Source organism: Notolepis coatsorum (assembly GCF_963971535.1).
Source record: "Notolepis coatsorum genome assembly, chromosome: 19".
Classification (NCBI taxonomy): Eukaryota; Metazoa; Chordata; class Actinopteri; order Aulopiformes; family Paralepididae; genus Notolepis; species Notolepis coatsorum.
The window spans coordinates 14,406,961-14,429,490 of record NC_140183.1 but is presented as its reverse complement, the minus strand read 5'-3'; the positions used below and the strand labels follow the sequence as shown (position 1 = coordinate 14,429,490).

Genomic DNA, 22,530 nt, shown 5'->3' with positions numbered 1-22,530 from the left:
GCTGTGTATCACTTGAAAAAAAATCACTGTCATTTTTTTTCACCGAGAAAAACATTTCTAAAAAAAAATTAAAAATATGTATATTAATAATAATATATATATTTTTTTTGTATACTAGTGAAGCACTGCCTCACTAGTAGTCATGCAATAACCTCCACTGAAATACATGTATGATTATGTACGCCGATGATACTACAATGTATGCATCATCAGGCAAGAGCTTAACAAAGTCCTTCAGAGAGAATTGAACTTAGTGTCCACTTGGGTGTCTGAAAACAGGCTGAAGTTAAACATAAAAAACCAAGAGCCTAAGTATATCTTTAGATGGAACAGTTATTGAGCAAGTTAGAGAGGCAAAGCTATTGGGTGTCACACTTGATGGAACACTCTCATGGTCAACTCACACCAACAATGTGGTTGCCAAAATGAGCAAAAGGTATTTCAATCATCAGAAGGTGTAGGTATTTTCTAACCGATCTGATATTGAAGAAAGTGATAGTCATTAGTTCTTTATCACCTTGACTACTGTCCAGCTGTCTGGTCTAATGCCTCAAGACAAGAGCTCAATAAGATCCAGCTCACTCAGAACAGAGCGGCCCGTCTGGCCCTGAACTGCTCAATGAGAAACAGTGTGGAGGGGATGCATACCAAGCTGTCGTGGTTGAACTTCAACTTCAACTTCAAATTACTTTATTTTCCTTTCGGAACTTCATTTGTGCAGTGGTTGAAAGACAAACATACAGTCACAATACATAGACACTCACTATATATATATATATATATATAAAATAAATAAAACTACAATAAAAACACCAACTACATTAAAACTACAGTACTTAAAGCATGATATATTAAAAACCATGTGGAGCAGTTCTGTATGTATATAAATAATAAATAATAGTAGTACAGGTACATAGTATGTGTCCATCAGGTGGAAGGGGGAGTCTATTTTAAGTAGTCCAAACTCCAAAGTCCTTGGGCGGGGGGGGGGGGGGGCAGTCCGGCCTCCACCAGACCTAGGTGTTCAGCAGTCTGATGGAGGTTGGCACGAAGCTACCTAAGCCCCTTTTGTTCAGTGATGAAGCTCTGTATCGACGTCCTGAGGGCATTCGTTTGTAATGGGTGTGAAGGGTGTGTGTTATCTACAACTATTTGGGAGGCCTTTTTAACTGTCCGTTTCTTGTGGATGCTGCTGAGTGGCTCCTGGTCCTTCCCAATTATCTTGCCGCTGATCTTAACGACCCTGTCGAGGTTTCCGGTTGATGGCACGCATCACTCCAAACCATGATGTGATGTTAAAGGACATGGTCGATTCCACAAAGGAGTTGTAGAAAGCCTGCAGGATTGATGGTCGCACCTGAAGCTTCCTCATCTTCCTGAGGAAGAACAGTCGCTGTTGGCACTTAGAGTGGATGTTATCTGTGTTGGTATTGAAGGTGAGCTTATGGTCGATGGTGGTGCCAAGATATTTATACTCCTTGAAGGTGGAAGACAGACTGGATTGCAGCCTGATCTTGTTCATGAGGAATATCTATATCTCAAGAGAACCTATCTGTTTGTATTCACAGCTAACATGTACACATGATCGACACAAGTATAATACTAGGCATGCCTGTATGAAAACGTTCACACTGCTACTACCAAAAACCAATGCAGCAAAGAAAACTGTGTTATATAGAGCCATGTCATATTGTAACAAACTGCCAGTACATCTTACACAGATAACGAGTAAGATACGTTTAAAAAATAAATTTAAAACAGCATTGAGACAAAAATAAAAAAGTTTACATTAAAGAAAAACACAGATACTGTAGTATACACTGTAAAGATATGACTGTCTGATAGTTGAATCCCTTTTATTGTATTTTCTGTGATCTGATACTCTGTGTACTGTAATGCTATTTGGAATTCTTTTTATTCCAATATTGGAATATTTTTTTTATGTATGCTACTATAATGTTATGTTGTGTACCCCAGGAAGACTAGTTGTTGCTGCTGTGATGACTAATGGGGATCCGTAATAAAGATAGGGTCTTTATACCTGTATCACTGTACATCATACTAATACTATAGCACTGTACATACATGATAGCATTATTGCTCAGTAGTACACATTTTATATATACTTCACCTGTACATTGTATATTTATATACACTTTACTGTTACATTTCCACTCTGGTTAACTTAGATGACAACTTATTTTCGTTGTACTTTACTTGTACTGTATAATGACATTACATTTTAATCTAATCTAACCCCACGAGTACATAACCGTGCTGTAGGAGCCAAAGCTATATATTTAGGTTATTGTATTGTATGAATGTTTATATGTTTATTTTTATAACCTTACATTGAAACGGCATTAGGAATATTGATTGGATTTAGATCAAGTCATTGAACCGTCTTATTTGTCATAATAGAACATTCTAGAACATTTGTGATGTCACCAGTGATGCAGTCGTAAATAATATGGGAACTGGTAACACGCCACGCCACGTACCCGCGCGCGCATGCGCACAGAACTGATTTATACACACACACACGCACACACACACACAAGCGCATATACGCAAGTGCAATCTTTCTATCATACAAGCTCTTCTTGCTCTCTATTTGTGTGAATGTGCGCGTGGAAAGCTGGCGCGCAGCACAGACGCTTGATTCAATAGCATAAGCAGGTAGACCCCCATCACGAATTCCGAGCCACATTAGTATTCACCTCCACTGCCTGTGTCACACAGAATGAAGGGGGAGATGCATTCAGATAGCCAACACCCAGACACTTAGTCTACCTGCGCTTTTTGTTATGTAAAACGGTGGCCGGGTACTTATCACAACGAATGGATACAGCGCATTTTTGTGTGCGCGTACACGCGAGTACACATCCGTGCGCGATCGCGCATACTTCTGCCTCAGTGATCTGGTAACACGGCGTGTAACCGGGTGTGACCGCGACTGCACCACTGGATGGATGTCATAACCAAACATTCTAGAACCTTTGTGATGTTTCCGTATGATAACCAAACATTCTAGAACATTTGTGTATCTATAGTCAACAATTCTCTCAGAGCAGCAGTGTGCATCTTGAAACAGGACTGAACAGGACTGAACAGATAGCCTAAACAACATAGACTGAAGCCTGCATTTTTCAACCAAGGTGCCAAGCCTACCGTTTTGCTGTGGAAAGAGCCTGCAAGTTGATTTACTGCTTTCCAGTGTGGAGGAATTTTCATGTGTCGAGTCGGCGGTGATTTAGGAGACTGGGAAAATACAGTTTTAGTTATTATTATTATTATTATTATTATTATTATTATTTAGTTACTTATTGTAGTAGTGATGTGAATATTTAGGAAAGTAGCTTTAGGACCACTTCTGTAAAGAAAGACTTCGCTGTGGAAGAGAAATAAACCATTTGTATATCTTTGTTTTACACTGGAGCGGCTGTGGACATAATTTTTCTTTATAAACGAACGTACTGAGTAAGCCACTTTAACCAGCAGAGTGGAACGTCGACCCTCATATTGCGCCTTTATTTCGAAAATACCCCACAGGAAGTGTTTCTCAATTTTTTTAAGCTTCACGCATATGAGAACCTAGCTAGTTGTGATTAGACACGTCATGTAAACTTAGCAGTGAGAACATTCACGAAATCTAAGTACCAAACCAATATTTATTTGACGCAAGAGGGGCACGGGTGTGGTGGGGCTAATTACTTCATCTTTTGTGTAGGTGGAGATATATATATTTCACAGCGGTTGTTTGGCCGTGATCGTATGGAAAGATGTCGGATATCGGGGACTGGTTCAAAAACATCCCCATCATCACCCGGTTCTGGTTTGCTGGGTCGCTTGCTCTTCCGCTGATTGCGAGACTGAGATTGATCGATCCCATGACCCTCATCCTGGACTCTACTGCTTTCTTTCACGCATTTCAGGTACGTTCTATGTTCGTGTCAGTCAACTAACGCGGAGTTCGTTGGTAGTGTCTCTTCATAGCGTCGGTTAGCAGGTGGCTAGCAAGGCTCGCGAGGCCTTTTCCTGGTAACAACCAATCAGAAACCAAACAGACCACTGCACTTCCGCGTTACATGGCGCTCGTGGGTGGGCGGGGGGGGGGGGGGGGGGGGCAAGAATCAAGATCAAACGGCTTTAGTCATTTAACAACAGTTCTGACATTTTGGGTAATTTTAAGGCCACATACCTTCAAAAACATGATTTTTATTGTGCTGAATCTTTAAATCAGCATGGATTAAATTGGACCCAGGCCATTGACTGAATCAGATAGTTGGGGATGTAGTGTCTAAGACTAAGTATGTTATAGTGTCTAATTTAGACACTCTAAAAGACTCTAAATAACCAATTAGCCTAGGTGTTATTTGGTTCAAGAGAGCTTCAGTAGACACAGTTGCTTAGTCTTTTTCAGTCTTAATCATTTCAGACATTTATGCTCGCTGCCTGTTTTCAACTATTTCCATCCCTAGTAGAAATAAATAAGATAGATTAGGTTATCTGTAAATATTGATTATGGACCATAACAGAAAATGTATTATTGGTTAGGTGTTGGCCAAAATGTCCATAGTGGCGCTTAATATCTAACTAGTACTAATGATACAGAGGCAGATAATGCAGTTCTTAAAACAACAGGGTGTCCTTTAGAAGCAGATAATGCAGTTATTAAACAACATGGTGTCCTCCAGACAGCAGGGAAGCTGTCACTGCATGTGTGACACCTATACACATCACAGTTGACAAACACTAGGCTGCCTTAAATAATACATTACGCAATCAGGGAGACAGACTGTTTGTGAATTGTGATATGGTATTGGAGGGGAGAGAGAGGTTGTGTCGTCACTACTCAGCAGGAATCCATCACAGTGGTTTTCTCACTTCTCTTTATTCAGGAGACAGAATAAATATGGTTATGAGTCTATGACCCAAAACTGATTAGGCTGATTATTGCATGTGTGTCGGCCAACAGGACAAGACGTACCCCGTGTTTAGACTGCTAAACTACCAGCCTGCTAAACTAAACTACCAGCCAGCAGGGTTTTAAATGGATTCCAGGGCTTTGGCTTCATAAAACGCTGAGGATCCATATTAATCCTTCCCCACACTTAGAAAAACACTGAGCTAATCCAACATTTAAATTGTCATCCGGTTGATAATATCCTCGGACTAGCAAATCAGGCAGACAATCCGAGAGAGTAGACTATTGGAAAGACATTCTTACACATTCTTGTACAATTTCCCACTGTGCTGATTTCTGGTAAATTAAATAATGTTATTAATTTAGTTGGAAACTTGACTGTTCATTACCCTAACCTTATTCCAAAGACCGCTAGGGCTCTACTTTGAGAACCATAGACCTGGAATACATAGCTAGGCCACTCTCTCTTAAAGGAGCATTTAGCCAAACTTTAACCTGAATCCTGTCATTCTGTTGTGAGGAGGACGTACGTGTCTCGAGAGCTCAGCATCACTCCCCCCAGATGATGTCACCCAGAGGAGAGCAGACCTCTAGTGAACTACAGACACTATTATCACCCAGAGGAGAGCAGAACTCTAGTGAACTACAGACACTATTATCACCCAGAGGAGAGCAGACCTCTAGTGAACTACAGACACTATTATCACCCAGAGGAGAGCAGACCTCTAGTGAACTACAGTCACTATTATCACCTGGAGGAGAGCAGACCTCTAGTGAACTACAGACACTATTATCACCCAGAGGAGAGCAGACCTCTAGTGAACTACAGACACTATTATCACCCAGAGGAGAGCAGACCTCTAGTGAACTACAGACACTATTATCACCCAGAGGAGAGCAGACCTCTAGTGAACTACAGACACTATTATCACCTGGAGGAGAGCAGACCTCTAGTGAACTACAGACACTATTATCACCTGGAGGAGAGCAGACCTCTAGTGAACTACAGACACTATTATCACCCAGAGGAGAGTAGACCTCTAGTGAACTACAGACACTATTATCACCCAGAGGAGAGCAGACCTCTAGTGAACTACAGACACTATTATCACCCAGAGGAGAGCAGACCTCTAGTGAACTACAGTCAGACACTAGTATCACCCAGAGGAGAGCAGACCTCTAGTGAACTGAAGACACTATTATCACCCAGAGGAGAGCAGACCTCTAGTGAACTACAGACACTATTATCACCCAGAGGAGAGCAGACCTCTAGTGAACTACAGACACTATTATCACCCAGAGGAGAGTAGACCTCTAGTGAACTACAGACACTATTATCACCCAGAGGAGAGTAGACCTCTAGTGAACTACAGTCAGACACTAGTATCACCCAGAGGAGAGCAGACCTCTAGTGAACTGAAGACACTTATCACCCAGAGGAGAGCAGACCTCTAGTGAACTACAGACACTATTATCACCCAGAGGAGAGCAGACCTCTAGTGAACTACAGACACTATTATCACCCAGAGGAGAGTAGACCTCTAGTGAACTACAGACACTATTATCACCCGGAGGAGAGCAGACCTCTAGTGAACTACACACTATTATCATCCAGAGAGCAGACCTCTAGTGAACTACAGACACTATTATCACCCAGAGGAGAGTAGACCTCTAGTGAACTACAGACACTATTATCACCCAGAGGAGAGCAGACCTCTAGTGAACTACAGACACTATTATCACCCAGAGGAGAGTAGACCTCTAGTGAACTACAGACACTATTATCACCCAGAGGAGAGTAGACCTCTAGTGAACTACAGACACTATTATCACCCAGAGGAGAGTAGACCTCTAGTGAACTACACACTATTATCATCCAGAGAGCAGACCTCTAGTGAACTACAGACACTATTATCACCCAGAGGAGAGCAGACCTCTAGTGAACTGAAGACACTATTATCACCCAGAGGAGAGCAGACCTCTAGTGAACTACAGACACTATTATCACCTGGAGGAGAGCAGACCTCTAGTGAACTACAGACACTATTATCACCTGGAGGAGAGGAGACCTCTAGTGAACTACAGACACTATTATCACCCAGAGGGGAGCAGACCTCTAGTGAACTACAGACACTATTATCACCTGGAGGAGAGCAGACCTCTAGTGAACTACAGACACTATCAACTAGTTCTTCAACCTTCTTTGAGTTGTGCCTATTACAGTTGAAAATAGCTGAGGAAATGAACAGATGATGCTTATATCTAGGCTATAGTCCTATGTAAGGCATTATTATTGTATTTCCTAGCGGGCCTCCGGTCAGACCTACAGTATATGTTGTGGACCTGCATGGTATCGTCCTACATATTATGATAGAATGTGAGCCTCATGTAAATCTATCTGCTTGTCTTTGTTGCAGATATGGAGACCATTGACGGCCACCCTCTTCTACCCTATGAGCTTCAACTACCTGATCAACCTGTATTTTCTCTACCAGTACTCTGGCAGACTTGAATCAGGTGAGTTATTACTGTAGTGATCAACCTGTATTGTCTCTGCCAGATTAGAAACGGGTGAGTACTGTAGTGATCAACCTGTATTTCCTCTGGCAGACTAGAAACAGGTGAGTTATTACTGTAGTGATCAACCTGTATTTCCTCTGGCAGACTAGAAACGGGTGAGTTATTACTGTAGTGAACAACCTGTATTTCCTCTGCCAGACTAGAAACGGGTGAGTTATTACTGTAGTGAACAACCTGTATTTCAGGGGCGACAGTGGCTCGGGAGGTAGAGCAGTCGTCTGGCAATCCGGAGGTTCCCGGTTCGGTTCCCGGTTCGATTCCCGCTCCTCCCGGGCAGCGTGTCGATGTGTCACACTTATCCCCTAATTGCTCCCGATGAGCAGGTTGGCACCTTGCATGGTTGCCTCCGCTGTCGGTGTGTGAATGTGTAAAATGTGAGCAACAAATTGTAAAGCGCTTTGGATAAAAGCGCTATATAAAAAAGCAGCCATTTACCATTTCCTCTGGCAGACTGGAAACAGGTTAGTTATTATTACTGTAGTGAACAACCTGTATTTCCTCTGGTAGACTAGAAACAGGTGAGTTATTACTGTAGTGAACAACCTGTATTTCCTCTGGCAGACTAGAAACAGGTGAGTTATTACTGTAGTGATCAACCTGTATTTCCTCTGCCAGACTAGAAACAGGTGAGTTATTACTGTAGTGAACAACCTGTATTTCCTCTACCAGACTAGAAACAGGTGACTTATTACTGTAGTGAACAACCTGTATTTCCTCTACCAGACTAGAAACAGGTGAGTTATTACTGTAGTGAACAACCTGTATTTCCTCTACCAGACTAGAAACAGGTGAGTTATTACTGTAGTGAACAACCTGTATTTCCTCTGCCAGACTAGAAACAGGTGAGTTATTATTACTGTAGTGAACAACCTGTATTTCCTCTACCAGACTAGAAACAGGTGAGTTATTACTGTAGTGAACAACCTGTATTTCCTCTACCAGACTAGAAACAGGTGAGTTATTACTGTAGTGAACAACCTGTATTTCCTCTGCCAGACTGGAAACAGGTGAGTTATTACTGTAGTGAACAACCTGTATTTCCTCTGCCAGACTAGAAACAGGTGAGTTATTATTACTGTAGTGAACAACCTGTATTTCCTCTGCCAGACTGGAAACAGGTGTTTACTTTAGTGATCCTGGAGTTCATGCAACTCCTGGTTGTGTCGGTGGATACAAGAGAGTTGACATCGGTGTTCTATTTCAATCCTTTATTTAAACTCGAAAGGCGGCTGAGATTTCCGTCATTTACAGTCACGTCGAGTGCATGTGGTGGAAAATAGCCGAAGCTAATAACTTACTCAGTCCAAAGAGACTTGGTTAATACGATTTATTAACTCAATCAATAAGTGTTAGGCTGGATGACTCTCGGCGTAGTGTTTAGTTAGGACACCCATAATGAGCGACCCCCCCCACCACCGGATCTTGGAACATCTTTATACAAAACTTTAAAGGGTGGGGGTCAAAGGAACGTGACATATTTGAGGACATTATGGAAAGGGGGGGAAGGAATGGGGGGAGGGATGAGGGTAGGAAGTGTGGAATATATTGCCAATACCTCTTAACCTATGTATAAACTACGCCCCCCCCCCCCCCCCCCCCCCCCCATTGTTTCACCTGGTACTTAACTGCTCCCCCAACTGGGGAGCGTGATCTTTTTACCTGACTGACGGAGCTGGTCTGTTTGGGTAAGATCTCCAGCCATATTCTCTATTGTTGTAATGATTTGATTGATCTGGTTAATAAATCTTATTAACTTATTCGAATACTATTATTATCCTACAGAAGGAAAGATGGGCGAGAGAGGTCAAAGAAAGAGGGGGGGGAAGGGAGTCTTATCTCCCACATGTACAGAAATGAGCAATAAAAAAGCATATAGAATCACAACAATAAGACGAGTAAGGATAACAATCAATTACAACACGTACATCTTGATTGACAAAGGTTGGCGATCAAGGTTTTAAACTCAACAGAGGAGAATCTCAAGCGTTAAGGACTCTCATACGTTGTCCGTTTACTTTAGGTGGTAGGAGTCAGACACAGTGGTCACTCAGACATTCCTAGTAGTTCTCAAGTTCGGCTGTCGTTAGCTCTCCAGCTGCTGGCTTCATCATCAGGTCTCTCAGCCCACCGCTCACACTGGCGTTGATGGACAGGGGTTAAAAATACTCCATGAAACTATAAAGTTGCTTGGCGTAGTAATTCACTCTACTGTATTACTGAACTTACACACCATTCAAATCCACACAATCGGTAGGGAGCGTCTCGGAGGTCATCATAACAAGCATAATCCAACTGAATGGATTTGTAAACAACCAGAATATGGAGAGAAGAGACACTGCTGGAGCAGCAATGACCCATTGATAAATGTCTAAATCTCCAACCTTTGTCAACGAAGTTGTACATGTTTTAATAGATTGTTATTCTTACTTGTCTAATTGTTATGATTGTATATGCTGTGTGATTTTATATGCCGTTTTCTTTTGCTTAACTCTGTATGTACACTCAACGTGACTGTAAATGAGGGAAACCTCGGCTGCCCCTCGAGTTAAAATAAAGGTATGAAATACCTGTAGATGAGCCGTTCAAATGGAGACGAATACACTACAGCTAGGCTGTTCAATCTTTAAACAATTGTTGTTAGGTAACATGGCTAACATGGTAATATTTATTTTTGTTGATTTCCAATTGTTTACCGTGTGTTGTGTTGGCAACCATCCATATTTCACACAGTGCCGTAGCCAGGGTTTAGAAATTAGGGCGGTCCATTAATTTTTTTGGCCCAGACCGGCCCACCACCCACCAGTACACCATCCTTGCGGTCCCCTTAAATATGCGTACCTACTGTACTATTCCCCCAAACCACTACAAAGCTGGGTAGTAAGTGCCATGGACCAGTGTACTCACTCGCTCTTGGCTGAATCTTGTTTTGGGTGGTGATGTAAAAACACCTGCATCATAGCAGGCTCAGGATGGGCAAAGTAGTCTATAGTCTGTTCATCCCTGTCTCTCTCCTCCACAACCTGGCTTGACTAGACATAAGGAGAGAGAGATGATTACAATTAACTGCTACATTCAGGTCCAGAATTGTTGGAATTCCCTGAAAAAGATGTGCAAAAAGCTGTACAATTGAAACAATACCATACTGGTAATGAGCAAATAGTTGTTTATTCAATTAATGCATGGAGCTGTTCCATCTTATTTCATTTGAAACTAACTTCTCAGTTCATACAGATTTCAAGTATCCAAATATCAATGATGAATATCGCATAAGGTTTACACAGTTAATAGATCACATTTTTTTTTAATATTCATGTTCAGAGAGGAGTAATAGTTAGATCTTTGTATGTGTGATTTATATGGCAATTAAATCAATGGTGTGCTTGTTTGTTTGGGAAGTTTGACCTACAGTTAATGTGCCTACCACGTGAAGGTGCATGCTCAATGGACAGCACAAAAACTATTTGTGTAGGTGGAGACGAGCTACCACAGATAGTAATAAGTTATAACGGTAAGTAATATATATCCTAATAGTTACCTTACCACACGATGACCATACTTGGCTGAAAATAAACTTTGCTGCCTGTTGTGAATGTGTTTTCCCCTGTAGGCTAATACATAAGTGGCATACATTTTTGCAGTTGAGCAAAAATTAGCAGTTGAGTAGGCTATGTGCTGTGTTTTTTATGTCTTCCACCTTGGAAATAAGTGTTTTAATTAATGCTTTTATAGGTGATATCCTCAGGAATACAAATTGGTCATGATAATTTGTTTTTATGATGTGGTTGTAATTTCCAAATAGAAAAATCGAATCAAATAAAAAAATCACCGCCGGCCACTAGGGGGCAGCGTCTCGTTAGTAGTGCTGAGCAGCAGCTTAGTTTATGGACCTAGGCCACTCACAGTAACGTGGGCTTAGCTTAGCCAACGCAATGCTGACCAAATAACGTTATCATTCATATTATTATCGAAATCATCATGGCAGTGATGGCACACACAAACTACCTCAGGCACCAGTCCTCCTGCTGCTTGCTTACTGTTCCACACAGCTGCGTTTTTTCTTTCTTTTCGTAGCTGCAGTTTGCGGAGACGCTCTCTGATTGGCCACTGACGTTTCTGGTCGTGTGACATGTGCGGCCAATCGTGTGACGCCTGTTTCTTTCACTGGTTAAGCTTAGGCACTCTTTTGAAATTGGTTAAGGTTAGAGTTTGTCTTAGAGCAGGGCGATAGAACGCCAGCCCTGATTCCAAACTCTAACCTTAACCAACTTCGAAAGAGTCGCCTAAGCTTAACCAGTGATAAACTAGGCGTTAGCAGGGCTCTACGCTAACCTTTTTCACTAGGGGCACAGGTGCTCTTAAATGAAAAAAGTTAGGAGCACACAAAGAAATTTAGGAGCACCCAAAAATATTTAGGAGCACAATGAAAATATTTCAAGTAAAAGAGTTTTTTTTTCTTTTTCAAAAATAAATGTATATTTGTACTGTGCGTGCATGTGTGTAAATTAGCTCTTGCTACAACCCTGCATGTTTACTTTTTGTATTTTGTACTTGATGTTCATTAACATGTGCTGTCCCTATCAAATAAACTATCAAATCAAACTACTGCTACAAAAGTAACAGTCACTTAACTTTAGCTTTTGCCCCTTTTATACATACAATGCCTATGTTTTGGCTGTGTTGCTCTTCTAGAGAAATAATCCTTTCAGGGTTGCCTATTGAAATACTGTACACCTCCAGTACAGAAACATTGTTTATGAGTTTGCGTGTCAGGTAGACCATTGATTGACAGTCGAGTCTGCCAATTACGTCACACCGCTTGCACTCCGGCCGTCCGGCGCTGCAGCTGGACCCTATTGCCCACCTCTGCTGTTCATAACGCTAGCCAAGTTAGCTGTACACACATACACAGTGGGCCGGCAGTTACTTTGGTGTAGGGGTGTAACAATGCATCGATCCTAAGGGGAAAATTCAACTGCATCGATTTGAAAATGTTAGAATCGATTATCGCAATTTGAATGTGTACACAGTGTTATGTTGTTATCATGTCCGTTACAGTCAACACAACGGCATACGCTACTGCATCAACGTTATGATTAACAAAGCAAGGCATTCGTTTAGTTGCATTAACGTTATATTACTATTGCTATCGCTAAATCTAGGTGTTCTAAAATATATTGCTATTGGTAAGACTAGAAGTTACATGTCTCGGGAAACTCGCATATCGCAATGGTGGCGTTTCAGGAAGTAAACAAGCCAAATGAGAGCTTCCGATTGGTCATTTGCTTTCTTTCTCATGAAACCAGTCACGTCACTCTACTGTGATTGGACCGTTGGCTTGAGTGCAATGTGGGACTTGTAGTTTTTTAACGATTCTCGCGGCGGAGGGAAAAAAAGACGAGAGAGGCTGTAATCTGTACTCGCACAGCGTGCGCGTAATTGATTTTTACGGTTCGCACTTTGCACACACATATTTTTAGGGGCATATGCGAGCAATTTGGTCGCACTGTAGAGGTAGTTTGCATGCTGTTCGAGGCGCAAATGGGCAAAGACAGAGGCGTCACGCGATTGGGCGCACATGTCACATGACCAGAAACGTCAGTGGCCAATCGGAGAGCGTCTCTGCAAACTGCGGCTACGAAAAAAAATAACGCCTCACAGCTGCCTGTGTCTCTACCTGGCTGGCTACCTGAGGCTGTTGCTGCTGCTACACTACTGTCCCTCTAAGCCGCATCTGTTCTTCTCACACGAGAAACAGGTGAGAGAGGAGGGGGGGGGGGGTTGGGGGCTTATTAAGAGATGTGATTGGGCGGCGGGCCAGTGGGGGGGGGGGGCTTAGTAAGAGATGTGATTATTGGGCCAGCCCAGTGTCAGTCAGTACAAAATGGGCCGCTGTCCCAGGCTAGTAGTGGGCCGGTCTTTATTTTTATTTTTTATAAATCAATTATAACGGCCCAAAGGCGCGTCGGCCCACCGGGAAAATTTCCAGATTACCAGTCCAGCCCACGGCACTGCTGTTCTGTCACAAGCGCATGCATGCTTTGAACAAGTAACGTTAGTTCAAAGCAAAGCCACCTGCATGTCCCCTGCCTGGGCAGAAGCGACCAAGTATAGTGCTGTAGCGATGCAGGGGGGAGTACCTTTGCCAAACATCAGACATTACCGGACATTTTCAACTCGGACTGTACATTTATATTGTGATATTTCCTTTTTTTTTTATCCACTTTTTCTCCCATTTTCTATATTTTCTCCCATCCCAATTTCGTATCATCCAATTCAATCCTCCCCTGTCACGAACGCTGTTTCTTGCCTCCCACAAGCCGGCTGCAATGTGGACTAAGTCATACATAGCACAAGTCCCCTCCGGTACTTGAGGTAACAGCAGTCGCATCTTTTCACCTGCGCAGCTCGATCTCTCAGTGGCGAGGAGTAACGCGTGGGAGGCTCACGCTGCCCCCGACACTTCCTGATTCTACTGCGCAGGCGCACCAACCGACCTGTAGGAGTCGCTGTCCACAACGCCCGATCCCCACCCATCAGTTTCCCACCCCCTAATACGGCCAATGTGTATTAGTATGAACGACCAGCTAAACTGAAAGCAATGTGGAGCGCTGGGCTCGAACAGGCAAGCCCAGCGTCTCCGTCATTCGTGGCGAGCGCCTTGCCCACTACGCCACGTAGCCGCCCTATATTGTGATATTTCTATAAAAAAATTAAAATAATTAAAAAAAAATATATTATTTTTTATAATATATATATTTATTTTTATTTTAATAGTTACAAATAGTTACCTCATAGCTGGCGACGGCCATGATTTCACACTGATCCACATTTAATACAACACCAGCGATGTCACTAACTCGACTCACTCACTCAAAACGTTCACCCTCTTGCGGTTGGCCACGCTGCCCCCTAGTGGCAGCTCTCGTGCATTGCATGTTGCCTCGGCATCTGAAACTGTTGTGTCTTTGTTCTTCCAGGAACGTTCGATGGCAGACCGGCTGACTACGTCTTCATGCTCCTCTTCAACTGGCTCTGCATAGTGGTATCCTTTCACACTCCCATCGTCTTCATCACGATGACCTCACCGCTTCAGACGTGATTGTTGGTTGTTGGTTGTTGGTGATCCTTTATGGTCATTTCTAGGTTGATCTCAACAGCATACCAACTACAAAGGAAAATTACTCAATGATGCCACCGACCAGGTCAATGGTTGGGTAGTTATTATAATAATAATGTTATAAGACTACTCTACTATATTTTTTACGGTTTGATTTATTAACATGCAGGTTTGGAACTATTGCCCGTTGAGCCTCCTGAGCTTTCTTAAATCCTTACACCTTCTCACTAACATTACATCTTATTTAAATCGCTACACCTTCTCACTAGCATGACATCTTATTTAAACCCCTACACCTCTTTTCACAACATTCTACCCAGTCAAACAAATATACTATATGTGTCCATAGTACTATGGATTAAACCTACATTCGAAATCAGTTTAAATCATGACTGCATTGCTCTGGCATAGTCCACTCTGTCACGGCAGCGGTGGCTGAGCCCAATAGCAGAACACACAGGGAGAGAGAGAATGGAGCGTTTTAGGTTTGTTTAAATTCCCTGGGTACCAGGCAGACGGGCTACAGTGAAATTACAGAAATGTGCGGCTTGGACGAGCAGGGGCGCTCGCTTGAGGTTCCGAGCGGGCGGTGTGTCAGGAGACAGCGTAGGCCAGGAGTGATGGTCCTGGGCACAGGGAGAACAGAGGTTAGAGCAAGGCAGACAATAAGACAGCAGCAAGGTGGGGTACGTCCTCGTACCTAGGTTGATAGGATAACACTTGGACGATGAGGGGCAGGATTCGTAGGGAAGATATCGGGGTTGGTGACGAGCGGATGACTCTCAGCTGTGCTGATTGCTGCCAGGTGACAGCATGAGAACGCTGGGGTCGGAAGCTGCCCATATAAGGGCGTGGAAGCAGGAGGAGAGAGAGGCTCTCGCCGTGATTGTGACACACTCTCTCTCCCCGTCTGCTCTCTGTCTGCTCTCTCTGTCTGCTCTCTGTCTGCTCTCTCTCTGTCTGCTCTCTCTCTGTCTGCTCTCTCTGTCTGCTCTCTCTCTGTCGGCTCTCTGTCTGCTCTCTCTCTGTCTGCTCTCTCTCTGTCTGCTCTCTCTCTGTCTGCTCTCTCTGTCTGCTCTCTCTCTGTCTGCTCTCTCTGTCTGCTCTCTCTCTGTTGGCTCTCTCTGTCTGCTCTCTGTCTGCTCTCTCTGTCAGCTCTCTCTCTGTCTGCTCTCTCTCTGTCTGCTCTCTCTGTCTGCTCTCTCTCTGTCTGCTCTCTGTCTGCTCTCTCTTGTCAGCTCTCTCTCTGTCTGCTCTCTCTCTGTCTGCTCTCTCTGTCTGCTCTCTCTCTGTCTGCTCTCTCTGTCTGCTCTCTCTCTGTCGGCTCTCTCTGTCTGCTCTCTCTCTGTCTGCGCTCTCTGTCAGCTCTCTGACAGTAGGAAGGCTGATATGGAGACAGAGTAGGAGAGACACAGGAGAGAAGGTTCTTTATTGGGACAGTAGGGAGGCTGATAGGGAGACAGAGTAGGAGAGACACAGGAGAGAAGGTTCTTTATTGGGACAGTAGGGAGGCTGATAGGGAGACAGCGTAGGAGAGACACAGGAGAGAAGGTTCTTTATTGAGACCGTAGGAAGGCTGAGAGGGAGACAGAGTAGAGGAGACACAGGAGAGAAGGTTCTTTATTGAGACCGTAGGAAGGCTGAGAGGGAGACGGCGTAGAGGAGACACAGGAGAGAAGGTTCTTTATAGAGACAGGAGGAAGGCTGAGAGGGAGACGGCGTAGAGACGACACATGAGAGAAGGTTCATGTTCCAGAGGGAGGGTCTTAATCATGACATCATCTCTGCACGTTGACCTTGACTCTGAATCTGTAGATAATTGGCCTCATGATGTCCCTGAAGGTGAGAATCTACTGTGGTTTGCTGTAAATCAGTGTTTATACATCACATTTAGTCATTTAGCTGACGCTTTTATCCAAAGCGACTTACAAGTTCTGTACGACAAGTCATCAGTAAGCGCACTCTAGCTGAAATATGTACAGTGTTTATTCTATATTTACAGTGTTTATTCTATATTGACAGTGTTTATTCAATATCTATTTGGTGAGGAGGAACATTAGCACCAGTGCAAGAGTTAATGAGTAAAGAAAATATATCTATTTCCTTCCAAAACACAAACGGGGATAAGGCCAGTGTTTTTTAAATGAGCTCTTTTATCAGGATAATAAGGTTTCTAAATAAGAATGATTTCATCACTACATGCACTAGAACCCTGGGGCCAACATGCCTCCTAGCCACCACTGCTACACAGTGTAGATGATAATAATAATAACTATATATAGCATCTTTCATACATGGATTGCAGCTCAAAGTGCTTCACAGCAAATAGCATAAAATGAACCTAGGCATAACATTTGCATACAGTTGACAGAATAAAATCAATGCATAAAGTGCAGACATAAGAATAGGTATATAATAAGTACAGTGTTGCTCAAAAGCATAGATGAAACACTGGTGCACACGCAGCAGCTGATAATTCCTCTAATGTATTCCTTCTATTTTCTGGACCTATGTTGTTGTTATTAAGCTTTTGTTGTTGTTTGTTGTTTGTAGTTGCTGGCGGTCCCGTTGATCATGTCTGTTGTTTACGTCTGGGCTCAAGTCAACAGAGAGATGGTCGTCACCTTCTGGTTCGGCACCCGGTTCAAGGTACCACAGGTTTTTACCATCGAGCCCAGCAGTTCATTTGACAGATTATGAAAGTACAGAATATGAAAAAATATCTGAAGAAGATATGCTTGTTTGAATCTAGTTAAACCTCAAGTCTCAGAGCAGAGAAAAACTGAGAAAATCCTATCTAAAGTTTGGCTGAATTTTTAACACCTTGGCAGTCCGGTACTAGGTGTCACAAACTGCCTTTTTTTAAATGTTCAAACTGTGATAATATGAAAAAAAGAAAATTCTCACAATCTGACTTCCAGACAATGAGTCTCTTACCGCTGGGCCCGGTCACATATGGTACCTTTGGTGTGGGACCAGCCCTCCTCCTATTGATGATAAAACACCCTTATAGATAGATAGATAGATAGATAGATAGATAGATATACTTTATTAATCCCCTTGGGGAACTTCAGGGTATCTCGCAGCTCACACACTATACAGACCTTGACAGTTCTCATTCAGTTGTTTCACGTTATGTCTGCATCATGAATAAAAAATAAGCACATGATCAAATTCAATTAAATCATATCTATCAATATCAATAAGCGTGATGAGATAAAAGCAGGTGTATAAAACAAGTGTGTAAAAAAACAGGTGTATGAAAAACCGTGTATAAAAACAGGTGTGTGGGTCAGAGGTCAAGGTCCCCCGCACTATATTACGCTGTTGTACAGTCTGATGGCAGTGGGGACAAAGGACCTCCTATGCCGCTCAGTCCGTGAGTGCAGGGAGATTAGCCGTCCGCTGCGACTGCTGCTCTGCCCCACCAGGGTGTGGTATTGTCCATAATGGCCAGCAGCTTGCTCTGCGTGCGGCTCTCCACCACGGTCCCCACCACGGTCCCCACCATGGTCCCCAGTGGGTCCAGTCTCCTCCCCACCACTGAGCCAGCCTTTTTCACCAGCTTATCCAGCCGCCTGGTATCCCTGGCCATGGTATTACCACCCCAGCAGACAGCGGTATAGAGGAGCACACCACTGCCTGATAGAACATGAACAACATTTCCCCACACACATTAAAATTAGGGATGCTCGATATTGGCTTTTTTACCGATATACCGATATTGTCCAACTCTTAATTTCCGATACCGATATCAACCGATATCACATTTTAATGCCGATATCGGCCGATAATATCGGTAGGCCGATAATATCGGACATCATTTCTATAGAAATGTAAAAACAATTTTTTTTCTTTTCTTTTTTTAAACCGATACTGATATTTTCCGATATCGGCCGATAATATCGGACATCCCTAATTAAAATACCTGAGCCTCCTAAGGAAGAACAGCCGGCTGTCCTTTCTTGTAGAGCGCTTCCGCATTTGCAGCCCAGGCCAGCTTATCGTCAAGGTGCACACCTAAATATTTGTATGTCTGCACCGTCGCAAGGGGGGGAGGCAGATGACAGGGGGGGGGGGGGGGGGGGGGGGCTAGGTGACAGGGGGTGGGGCCAGGGGGCGGAACTGCAGTTATGCCCTAAGGATGAGGATAAAGATAAGCGATCAATTAAGAAACCCAAGCCCATTACCAAAGGTTGTTCTATAAACAGTCATACTGTGGAACTACAAACTAGGCGTGTAAAACATGTTCTATAAACAGTCATACTGTGGAACTACAAACTAGGCGTGTAAAACATGTTCTATAAACAGTCATACTGTGGAACTACATACTAGGCGTGTACAACATGTTCTATAAACAGTCATACTGTGGAACTACATACTAGATGTGTAAAACATGTTCTATAAACAGTCATACTGTGGAATTACAAACTAGGCGTGTAAAACATGTTCTATAAACAGTCATACTGTGGAACTACAAACTAGGCGTGTAAAACATGTTCTATAAACAGTCATACTGTGGAACTACATACTAGGCGTGTACAACATGTTCTATAAACAGTCATACTGTGGAACTTCATACTAGGCGTGTACAACAAGGCTCAAAATGGCCCCTTTTCTTGTAGTCATAGTAAAGCTTATGGTGTGACCTGACCAGTGATCTTGGATCTAACACTGATATCACTGCTACTGTACATGTGTGCACACAGGGTCACTCACACCCTTGACCTGTGTTACAAAGCGCTAACATGAAGCTCATTGTTTTCTGTATGTTGACCTCTCCTTGACCTCTCCCAGGCATGCTATCTACCGTGGGTCATCCTTGCATTCAATTGGATCACTAAAGGCTCGTAAGTAGTATTGACATTAAATTGTGTCTCTCTCATTGTCAACAATGTCACTTTGTAATACAATATGTAAACGTGTGTAATTTCAGAGTTGATCTCAGATCTTCTAAGAGTGAGTTCACTTCACAACAGTTCAGTGTAATCTGTGTGCAGTAACAAGTTATCCTCTCTTCTCCTCTCCTCTTCTCTTCTCTTCTCCTCTTCTCATCCTCCTCTCTTCTCATCCTCTCTACTCTTCTATCCTCCTCTCCTCCTCCTTTCTCCTCCTCTCCTTTCTCTCCTCTCCTTCTCTCTTCTCTCTTCTCCTTCTCTCTTCTCTTCTACTCTCTTCTCATCTCATTTCCTCTCTACTCTCCTCTCTCCATTCCTCTCTTTTCTCTCTTCTCTCTCTCCCCTCTTCTTTTCTCTCTCTCAGAGCGATTGAAGAACTGATAGGTAATCTCGTGGGTCACCTCTACTTCTTCCTGATGTTTAAATATCCCATGGACCTGGGAGGTCGCTACTTCCTCTCCACACCAGAGTTCCTGTAAGTGTGTCTGGGTACCGTCCCTGTCTCTATCTCTGACCCTGTCTCTGTTTGGGAACCAATAGACAAGTTATCTTTGACCTGTAAAGCAGCAGTCACTCTTGCCCTGTGTTTTCTCTGGTTTGGGGGCGTTAGTATTACGGTGTGAGCTGTGTTTTCTAGCTAGTAGCACAGAAGGGGCTTTTTTCGGAGCGCCTCTGCTTTGATGGGTGTCGTATGAACTTCCATAATTAACTATTCCTTGTCCTCACTTCCTCCTTTCTCCTCTCTCCTCTCCAGGTACCGATTCCTCCCCAACAGGAGGGGGGGTGTGTCAGGATTCGGGGCCCCACCCAGCAGGAGACCGGCACCGGAGGAGCAGGCAGGGGGAGCTGGAGGTGGAGGTGGAGGAGGAGGAGGAGGAGGAGGAGGAGGAGGAGGAGGAGGAGGAAGGGGAGGAGGGCGTCATAACTGGGGCCTGGGCTTCCGCCTGGGAGATGACTGAGGGAGAGGAGAGGGGCTCGTCGCTCCCCTACTAACGGCTGTGAACTTCAGTTCCGAGTTAAAACGCTTGCTTCTTCATATTTCTGCATTTGCTCTCCGTTGAGGGGAGGTTATGATGTCTGAGTTAGTTACCCGTCAGGAAGCACACCAGCAGAGGTGACATCCGTTCGTCTTCAGGACGACCGTCAGGGAAACGCCACAACAAAAAAAGAAGGTAATAATAAACGTGGGACTTGCAATAGGGAGGTGTAGTCTGCTGTCACTTTGGACCGCCCACGAGGTCCACCCGTATAGGGATTTATCATTGGGAAAATGGATTATTGGCTATTGTAACAATTCTGCCTCATGAAGTCCATTTTTGCACAAAATGAGTTCCCTTCTATCACTAACATTATTCTTTAAGCATTTTTGGTTGAAATAAAAAAATATTTACGATTATTTGCGAATATTTTCATGTTGAGCTATAGATTGTGGATGAATACGCACAGAAAGGTACACCATGCAAATGTTCATGCTTTATTTGTTTTAAACGAGATGATTTAGAAATGGGCAATGGGGAAACACGTTGCAATTTTGTGAGGTGGACCGGTCGGAAAAACGGCAATGACGTACCCACTACACCGCCCTATTGACCTATAATCAAGCCACGCCCACTTTTCTTGATCCTCCAATCACAACCGTTGCTTCCCCCGGCGGTCACGGTTGTGATCGGAGGAGTGGGATGGGTCAATTCAGTGACACTGTAGCGCGTCAAGAAACCTGGAATCCTGGAGGGAAAATAAACGGATAAAAGTCACATCCCTGTTATTCCCAGAAGGAGCAAGAGGAAGGAATATGAGGAAGCGAGCGTTTTAACCCGGGAGTCGAGTGCACAGAGAGACTCTTTTGGCTGCGAGGTGCGCCGCCCCCCGAGGAGAACCGGCTTCGGCTGCCGGGGGTTCGTCTGTACGACGCGCCATTTAAGAAAACAAGAATAAATGGATTTTGTACGATTCTCTTATTCATCTCCCTCCCCTCCTCTCTCCCCCTCTCTTCTCCTCCTCCTCTCTGCACCCCCACTGGACTGTCGGGGCAGGAGATGTTGCAGCTTCAGACCAGCATGCAGTTGATTTTCATTTGTTTCTGTGTGCTCTCTCTCTCTCTCATCATATCTCAATTCAATTCAAATGGGCTTTATTGACATGGGAAACATACATTTACATTGCCATTACATCTGTCTGTCCCTCTCCTCTCTCTGTGTGTATGTCCCTCTCCTCCCTCTCTCTCTGTGTCCCTCTCCTCTCTCTGTGTGTCTGTCCCTCTCCTCCCTCTCTCTCTGTGTCCCTCTCCTCTCTCTGTGTGTCTGTCCCTCTCCTCCCTCTCTCTCTCTCTGTGTCCCTCTCCTCTCTGTCTCTCTCTCGTCTCTCTCTCTCTGTGTGATGCCATATCAGATTACATTGTAATTACAGGTAGTTAAACTGAAGCAGAGCCCTGGTGCAGCTATCCACCGAGCAGTTGGAACTGTCTCACTGTCTCCGTCTTAATAAAACACTCGGACATCTGATAATGCAGTGGTTTTCAACCTATTGGTGTCACGCGATTATGAAGGCTTGCTTTTATTACTACACTTTAAAATTCATAGTTTTGCCGTTTTGATATTGATTTTCTTAAAACTTGGAGGGACATATCTCAAGGCACACCTCAAGTCACCCGACACACACACACCACCAGTTTGCCTTGGGAACCAGTTGAGAACCTCAGCGATGATGATACAAAGATCTCTTTTATAGACGGAACGTCAACGACAGTTTTACTGCCTGTTCATCAGGCTTATGATGTAAACCTTGTGTTCTGATGATGATTACACCTGTGTTCTGATGATGATTACACTTGTGTTCTGATGATGATTACACCTGTGTTCTGATGATGATTACACTTGTGTTCTGATGATGATTACACCTGTGTTCTGATGATGATTACACTTGTGTTCTGATGATGATTACACTTGTGTTCTGATGATGATTACACTTGTGTTCTGATGATGATTACACTTTGTAATCATTGAATGTTT

At 43.6% G+C, this 22,530-nt stretch overlaps 1 protein-coding gene across 1 annotated transcript; it reads left to right on the top strand.

Moving 5' to 3' along the window:
• Positions 1-3,594: 3,594 nt before the first annotated feature.
• Positions 3,595-21,259, top strand: derl1 (derlin 1). Its single transcript, XM_084336543.1, has 9 exons — positions 3,595-3,935; positions 7,345-7,444; positions 14,485-14,549; positions 16,440-16,466; positions 17,178-17,273; positions 19,422-19,474; positions 19,887-19,997; positions 20,277-20,397; positions 20,431-21,259. Exons 1-9 carry the CDS (start codon positions 3,783-3,785, stop codon positions 20,479-20,481), a joined length of 777 nt encoding a protein of 258 aa, XP_084192669.1. The 5' UTR covers positions 3,595-3,782; the 3' UTR covers positions 20,482-21,259.
• Positions 21,260-22,530: the final 1,271 nt, after the last annotated feature.

What these genes read in the sequence shown, in the direction of transcription:
- derl1 (XM_084336543.1), top strand. Translation starts at nt 3,783, where the DNA reads ATGTCGGATATCGGGGACTGGTTCAAAAACATCCCCATCATCACCCGG. An exon ending in TCAACTGGCTCTGCATAGTG is followed by an intron (nt 14,550 to 16,439) that starts GTATCCTTTCAC and finishes CTGAATCTGTAG; the next exon opens with ATAATTGGCCTCATGATGTC. An exon ending in CTCTCCACACCAGAGTTCCT is followed by an intron (nt 19,998 to 20,276) that starts GTAAGTGTGTCT and finishes TCTCCTCTCCAG; the next exon opens with GTACCGATTCCTCCCCAACA.